At 53.8% G+C, this 8,224-nt stretch overlaps 1 protein-coding gene across 1 annotated transcript; it reads right to left on the reverse strand.

Moving 5' to 3' along the window:
- Positions 1-413: 413 nt before the first annotated feature.
- LOC121852696 (homeobox protein Hox-A4-like) lies at positions 414-7,834 on the reverse strand. The gene is made up of 3 exons (XM_042346591.1): positions 7,742-7,834; positions 4,368-4,413; positions 414-673 (listed from the first exon to the last, which is right to left on the reverse strand). Exons 1-3 carry the CDS (start codon positions 7,832-7,834, stop codon positions 414-416), a joined length of 399 nt encoding a protein of 132 aa, XP_042202525.1.
- Positions 7,835-8,224: the final 390 nt, after the last annotated feature.

Raw genomic sequence — 8,224 nt, forward strand, 5'->3', positions numbered from 1 at the left:
TGAATAACCCACAAAAACATCTCCCGTATTGCCTTTAACAGACCGTTGGGGCAAGTTCTGTTAGTGAGCACCCTACGAAGGCCTGACGTGGCACGCGAGGGAGGGTGGGTGGCCAGCACCACGCGCGACCACCTTTGTCTCCCTGGTGGCAATGTACACACACACACGCACAACGTCTTTCGTTGTAGCCAACTCAAAATGTTTATCCCCCCCCCCCAACTCCTGAGTTGGTTCCCATTTTTTAATGCCACTCAAAACAAAATGGCGGCCGCCACTATGTCGGAAGGGAGGATTGGATCTATAAGACTAGGCTAGGCCTAACTCCTCAAAATAAAACAAGCATTCGCGAACAACACACGCAGAATAATCTCTCTATAGCTCTCTCTCTCGGTCTTCATTGCATCTGTAATTATTTATGTTCTACTGCAGTCGGGGCGATGAGACAGACCCTGGGGAAGTCCGGGAGGACCCGGCCTCATCTTGGTGTTGGGCAGTTTGTGGTCTTTCTTCCACTTCATCCTCCGGTTCTGGAACCAGATGTTGACCTGGCGCTCGCTCAGGGCCAGCGAGTGAGCGATCTCCAGGCGGCGCCGCCGCCGCGTGAGGTAGCGGTTGAAGTGGAACTCCTTCTCGAGCTCCAGCACCTGCTCGTGTCCCTGGCTCTCGGAGTCGACTGCGGATGGATAGCGGTTCGGTGGTGGTCGAGAGTGATTGAGGGTGGTAGATGGTTAATTTGGTGTGCAGCGAGGGAGGTAGTTGTGGATTTGGGTGGTGGTTGAGGGTGGTAGATGGTTGGTTTGTGGGCAGTAAAAGTGTGGTGGTGATGAGTGGTGGTTGAGGGTGGTAGATGGTTGGTTTGGTGGGCAGTGACAGTGTGGTGGTGATGAGTGGTGGTTGAGGGTGGTAGATGTTGGTTTGGTGGGCAGTGAAAGTGTGGTGGTGATGAATGGTGGTTGAGGGTGGTAGATGGTTGGTTTGGTGGGCAGTGACAGTGTGGTGGTGATGGGTGGTGGTTGAGGGGGTAGATGGTTGGTTTGGTGGGCAGTGAAAGTGTGGTGGTGATGAGTGGTGGTTGAGGGTGGTAGATGGTTGGTTTGGTGGGCAGTGACAGTGTGGTGGTGATGAGTGGTGGTTGAGGGTGGTAGATGGTGGTTTGGTGGGCAGTGAAAGTGTGGTGGTGATGAGTGGTGGTTGAGGGTGGTAGATGGTTGGTTTGGTGGGCAGTGACAGTGTGGTGGTGATGAGTGGTGGCTGAGGGTGGTAGATGGTTGGTTAGGTGGGCAGTGAAAGTGTGGTGGTGATGAGTGGTGGTTGAGGGTGGTAGATGGTTGGTTAGGTGGGCAGTGACAGTGTGGTGGTGATGAGTGGTGGTTGAGGGTGGTAGATGGTTGGTTTGGTGGGCAGTGACAGTGTGGTGGTGATGAGTGGTGGTTGAGGATGGTAGATGGTTGGTTTGGTGGGCAGTGACAGTGTGGTGGTGATGAGTGGTGGTTGAGGGTGGTAGATGGTTGGTTTGGTGGGCAGTGACAGTGTGGTGGTGATGAGTGGTGGTTGAGGGTGGTAGATGGTTGGTTTGGTGGGCAGTGAAAGTGTGGTGGTGGTGGTGAGTGGTGGTTGAGGGTGGATAGTGAAGGAGGTAGTTAAGGTGGTTGTTGGTGGTGGTCGTGGTGAGGGAGGTTTAGTTAAAGTTGATTGTCGTGTTTGGTAGATGGTGGTGATTAGTCGTGGTGGTTGATTGGTGGTTGATGGTGGTTGTTGGTAGTTTGTGGAGTTTGGTTTGTGGTGGTGGTGGAGGTGGGGTTTGATGGAGGTATTTGAGGTGGGGGAGGGAAGCAGAATGGAGGTCATTAAACCCGCACGTGACCTCCACGTGTGCTAGTGGCCACGTGCACACACAGTGCATGTGCATGTATCACACATACAGTATATGGGTATACATGACCTATGTGTACGCATATAAACAAGCATACATACACTTAAACGCATAGGCTTGGCACAAAGGCATGCACAACAAAGACAAAGATCCCCCTGTATCGCGTTCAACAGACTGTCGGGGCAAGTGCTGCTAGCGAGCAGCACTATTGGAGGCAGACACGGCACACGAGGGTGGGTGGGTGGCCAGCACCACGTCCGCCCGGCCGCCTTTGTCTCCCACGTGGCGATCCTTATACACACACCAGGTACTCATTTGAGGCTGAGTCGACCTAGGGAGGCCATACACACATACCTGCACATGTACATAGCACATACACACCGGCCATATATACATATATATCTACATGCATGCGCATGCATTACATGCGCATGCATGTCTGAGCACACGCATATAATGCGAAGACCATACGTAGTTTACAAGTAGGTAGTTTACAAGTACTTGTAGTGTATCCATACGTTCACGTACATATACTCATCGGTGCACTTGAACACATACCTACTGCACAACAACAAGAGCCGCCATTCGTCACTAACTGGCGATGACGTCACCACGGCGCCTGTACCAGGCTGGGTGCACCTACTGCATATACACATACACAACAACAACAACAACCGCCATTCGCCACTAAGTGGCGGTGACGTCACCACGACGCTTGTGCCAGGCCATGTGCACCTTGAGGCCACGTGAATTGTCGAACGCCCGCTGGCAGGAGGTCACGGGGCAGACCCAGGTGCCACGGGTCGACTGACCGGATGAGATGACCGAGATGACTGGCTGATGCACCACCTGTGCCCCCTACTGTACCAACTTGCTGTGCTTTAGCCACCCGGCGCTCGCTCGTTGTTGTGAGCGTCGCTCCTCCGCCCTCCGTTGTTGGAGGGCGACTGCCTCCAACTGCCCAGTAGCGTCCTTCACGAGCCTCCTCCACAGAGGCCGATCTTGACACCGCTGGTACCGGTCATCGGCAAGTCCACTCAGCTCCACGTCCTCCTGTACCACATCACTCCATCTCTTCTCTAGCCCGTGCCGCGCCCGTTTAGCCCCTCGATCCGGCCGAACAAAAGCTGTTTAGGCATGCGGTGGCTGGGCATGCGGGCTACATGACCCAGCCAACGCAGCCTTGCCTGCCGGAGGAGCTCACTGATGGGACTTTGCCCAGATCTTTCAAGGACTTGTGAGATCCTCACACAATCCAGCCTGGTTAAACCCAGGATGGATCGTAGGCAGGCCAGCCTAAATGTTTCCAACCGGCGCAAATGCTCCACTAGGGGGGTCCACGTTTCGCAAGCGTAGAGAAGGGAGGGAATGACACGCATACATACACACACATTTCTCCGCGCGTATAACCTTATTTAGGTTCACACGATACATTGGCTCACAAAATGCACACAGCCGTGCATATTTATGCCAGACGAATCACATTAGCGTACGCGCAGAGCCCATACCGTAGGTCACACGTAAACGCGCATACGTAGGTCTTGACGCATATATTTAGGGTACTATTATAAACAAATCCATGATGAATATCTGTTTTTTAAAATATATATAACCAATTGTACACGCTTGAATAAAAAAAGAAAATGTATGATCGGCGACGTGTCGGGCAATGATCCTTCTGCAGGTATTGGCAGTGGTGCGAGCGCATCACCCTCAAAGCAGCTGCAATAAATAATACACTTAACATGCAAATGCATAAATTAAGTAATTACTGTATAGTGCATGCGTGTACGGATACGTGCATCGCACACAACTGTGTAGACGCGTGTTATAGACATGTAAACTAATGTTGACGTAAACACAGAATAAAATTAATATATACACACACACAGCGAACACAAAGACAAAGATCCCCCGTGTAGCCTTAACAGACTGTTGGGGCGAGTGCTGTTAGCGAGTAGCACCTGTGAAGGCCGGCATGGCACACGAAGGGGCGGGTGGCCAGCCCCACTCCCGGCCGCCTTTGAATCCCCAGTGGCGACGACGACCCACCGCACCAGGTACTCAGCTCCTCAAGCACCCTCACCTCCCCACCCTCACCTCCCCACCCTCACCTCCCAAACCAGCCCCTCACCTCCCCACCCAGCCCCTCCCACCCTCACCTCCCCACCCAGCCCCATCCCTCCCATTTCTGGATGCACGACGGACGGACGGACACAATAATCCCCTGTGGCTGGTGGAACCAGGAGGTTCCTACCAGTGATAGGTGACGATGCTTATGATGCTGACGATGCATTGCAGATGCAGGGGTTGGGTGCTCGGTATTGTTGAATCGACTGTGGCATTCCATTCACACGAATGTAAAGATTTGAACACGGGAATTGCCAGGAGACTAACATTGTTTCCCGAGGAATCGCCTGGCTCGGACGATAATGCAGAACTTGGTAAGGAGATGCTGCTCACAAAATGATCTGCGCCCCACGCAGACGCTCACTTGCAGGTGTGTTCACTGAGCTGGAGCTTGCGGTCCCGAGCGGGGCCTGCACCAACAGAGCACGGAGCAGGCGGTCGGCAAAAAGACGTGAGCTCAGACGCTCGAAAATAATCTCTCGCACGGGGGGGGGGGGGTCACGGTTCACAAATAATCATCATCATCACCATCGTCGTCGTTGTCTTCACAGCTGCTGTCAGCCGCTTTCACACTGACTGCACTCAATTAAAATGAAATGAAACTCGAAAACCAGCCATGCTTTATCCACTGCTAGATGACGGCTTCCCCCCCCAGCGGTGTGCTCCGTGACATATTCGGGACGCTGCCGCGGTTCTAATAGTCGGCACACGCCGAGCTAGCGGCCCAGACACCGTCGCTTCCATCTCCCCTGGCGCAACTGTTGAAGCGACGGTCAAAGTTGCTGAGATCCCCCGACCACCGCCTCCGTCACCCGGCGGTGTAAATGGGCACAGCCGCAGTTATTCGATCGGCAGGTCGCGTGTGGTGGGATGAAGTGTGGGATGAAGTGTGGTACGCCCACCTGTTACAAGACTTCTGACCGTTGCGGAAGATTAGGCCAAAGATTATCCAGAGGGGCTCCTCTCGAGCTCCCTGTAGTGGAGGCTCTTCTGCCAGCACTGGCGGTGACTAAGCAATTGCAGGGTTGCACCTTTAACTTTCTACTCAAGTCTATTGCCTTCGTTAGCTTACGTTCAATCTTTAGTTAATGTGTACCTATTACAGTGCCTAGCACTAGCATGGCCTGGGGGCTTGTGAGTCATGGAAACGAAAGCAGTTTTGTAAGTGTCACTGTGGGCAGCATTGAGAGAGAGAGTATCACTACATGTCGGAGAGAGTGTGCGTGGCGATCCATTCATAGATGCCCACTAAAATACCGGTGGTAATATTAGAGAAAAAAACAAGATTTACTTTCAAAGCCTCGACATCTCCCCCACAAAATCGTAATTACTCGCTATTTATACCCCGGGGGGTGAGGTGGGGGCTGGGATGAGATGTGTGGGGGGAGGGGGTGACGGGGCGTGGCTAACAGGTGTGGATGGTGTGGGGGGTGAGGTGGGGGCTGGGGATGAGATGTGTGGGGGGGAGGGGGTGACGGGGCGTGGCTAACAGGTGTGGGGGGTGTGGGGGGTGAGGTGGGGGCTGGGGATGAGATGTGTGGGGGGGAGGGGGTGACGGGGCGTGGCTAACAGGTCTGGGGGGTGTGGGGGTGAGGTGGGGGCTGGGGATGAGATGTGTGGGGGAGGAGGGGGTGACGGGGCGTGGCTAACAGGTGCAAACCAAGATGTTTAGGGGGGAGGGGGTCGCCCGCCCCAGGCCCCGCACTTTGGGGGCGTGGGGCACGCTTCGACGTCACGGTGTCAGATGTAATACTCGCGGTTTATTTTGAAGGCATCTTGGGGGGGGGGCTGCTGATGATGATGTTGCTGCTGCTGATGATGCTGCTGCTGCTGATGATGATGATGTTGCTGCTGCTGATGATGATGCTGCTGATGATGATGATGTTGCTGATGATGATGATGTTGCTGCTGCTGATGATGATGTTGCTGCTGATGATGATGTTGCTGCTGCTGATGATGCTGCTGCTGATGATAATGTTGCTGCTGATGATGATGCTGCTGCTGCTGATGATGATGATGCTGCTGCTGCTGCTGATGATGATGCTGCTGCTGCTGCTGCTGCTGCTGATATTGATGATGATGCTGCTGCTGCTGCTGATGATGATGCTGCTGCTGCTGATGATGCTGCTGATGCTGTTCACCTGAACTTGGGCTTGGCCGGCTGGGCGCGTCAGGGTCAGTCAGGATGATTGTGTGGAGGCCCAAGGGGTCACATCCCTCCCACTCCATAACAGTCGGCTTGTCCTTCACCTACAGTGACGGAAACGAGTATTTAACCCCTGCTGATGTTGTACGTTTGCCCACTGACAAAGAAATGATCAGTCTATAATTTTAATGGTAGGTTTATTTGAACAGTGAGAGACAGAATAACAACAAAAATCCAGGAAAAAATGTTATAAATTGATTTGCATTTTAATGAGGGAAATAAGTATTTGACCCCTCTGCAAAACATGACTTAGTACTTGGTGGCAAAACCCTTGTTGGCAATCACAGAGGTCAGACGTTTCTTGTAGTTGGCCACCAGGTTTGCACACATCTCAGGAGGGATTTTGTCCCACTCCTCTTTGCAGATCTTCTCAAAGTCATTAAGGTTTCGAGGCTGACGTTTGGCAACTCGAACCTTCAGCTCCCTCCACAGATTTCTATGGGATTAAGGTCTGGAGACTGGCTAGGCCACTCCAGGACCTTAATATGCGTCTTCTTGAGCCACTCCTTTGTTTCCTTGGCCGTGTGTTTTGGGTCATTGTCATGCTGGAATACCCATCCACGACTCATTTTCAATGCCCTGGCTGAGGGAGGAGGTTCTCACCCAGATTTGACGGTACATGGCTCCGTCCATCGTCCCTTTGATGCGATGGAGTTGTCCTGTCCCTTAGCAGAAAAACACCCCCAAAGCATAATGTTTCCACCTCCATGTTTGACGGTGGGGATGGTGTTCTTGGGGTCATAGGCAGCATTCCTCCTCCTCCAAACACGGCGAGTTGAGTTGATGCCAAAGAGCTCCATTTTGGTCTCATCTGACCACAACACTTTCACCCAGTTGTCCTCTGAATCATTCAGATGTTCATTGGCAACTTCAGACGGGCATGTATATGTGCTTTCTTGAGCAGGGGGACCTTGCGGGCGCTGCAGGATTTCAGTCCTTCTCGGCGTAGTGTGTTACCAACTGTTTTCTTGGTGACTATGGTCCCAGCTGCCTTAAGATCATTGACAAGATCCTCCCGTGTAGTTCTGGGCTGATTCCTCACTGTTCTCATGATCATTGCAACTCCACGAGGTGAGATCTTGTGTAGTGGCGGTACGCGCTGACAAGGGGGGCGCGTGTGTGAGCGCGCCGGGTGTGGCTATATCGCGTGGTATAGTGGTGACACGCGCTGACAGTGATGGATCACGTGGCAGCGCGTGGTGCGTGGTTGTGTGCGCTGACACAAGATGGGAAAAGGATCGTGGGGCAGCGCGTGGTGATTGGTCAACTGGGGTGGGTGCTCTCAGCGATGTCCTCATGGGCTCCGCCTCCCCGGGAGCGGAGGACTATAAAGGGGACGCGCGGGAGCACTCGAGGAGTTGTTAACCAGTGAAGATCGAAGATGGAGTTGGAGAGATAGGGCCCTGAGACCCCTAGTCCCGCTGTCCTTGTAAGGGCCGGGGCCCTGTGCGGCTCGGAGGCGAGACTGTGGGACCCGCGGTCTGACATCCATGTGGGGCGAGGCTGTGGGACCCAGGGGTCGAGACTCATACCCCAGCCGGGGTGGGTTCCCGAGAAGCTACGGGCGGAAGAGCCCGTGGGTGTGTAGCCGGGGGAACCGCGCAGCTTAGGCTACAGTTGGCCATACGTGTAAATAAGTTTGGTGTTAATAAAAGTGTGCTACTTGTTAAGTCGTCTCCCGCCAAGTTACTACATTACAACTGGCGTCAGAAGTAAACCTGTCTTCAAAAGGATGGATACTAGGAAGACTACCCGTACCCACGAGCGAGATCGGGAAGACGACTACGACGTACCGGAACTACAAGCCTCGGGAGGGGAGGACGAGGAGATGCCGACGTCGCAGCACCTCGCGGCGATACCCGACGCTCCGCTCGGGTCCGACACCGGCCTCCAGGATGCACACTCCCGCCTGGCGGAGTTGCTGCTCGCCGCCGCTTCTATTTTGGCGGAAATCACCGCTTCTGGAGGCGGGAGGACGACGACGAGGCTGGAGGAGGGAGCGCGGCCCGAAGGAT

The sequence above is a fragment of the Callorhinchus milii genome, unplaced genomic scaffold (genome assembly GCF_018977255.1).
Source record: "Callorhinchus milii isolate IMCB2004 unplaced genomic scaffold, IMCB_Cmil_1.0 Scaffold1065, whole genome shotgun sequence".
Taxonomy (NCBI): domain Eukaryota; kingdom Metazoa; phylum Chordata; class Chondrichthyes; order Chimaeriformes; family Callorhinchidae; genus Callorhinchus; species Callorhinchus milii.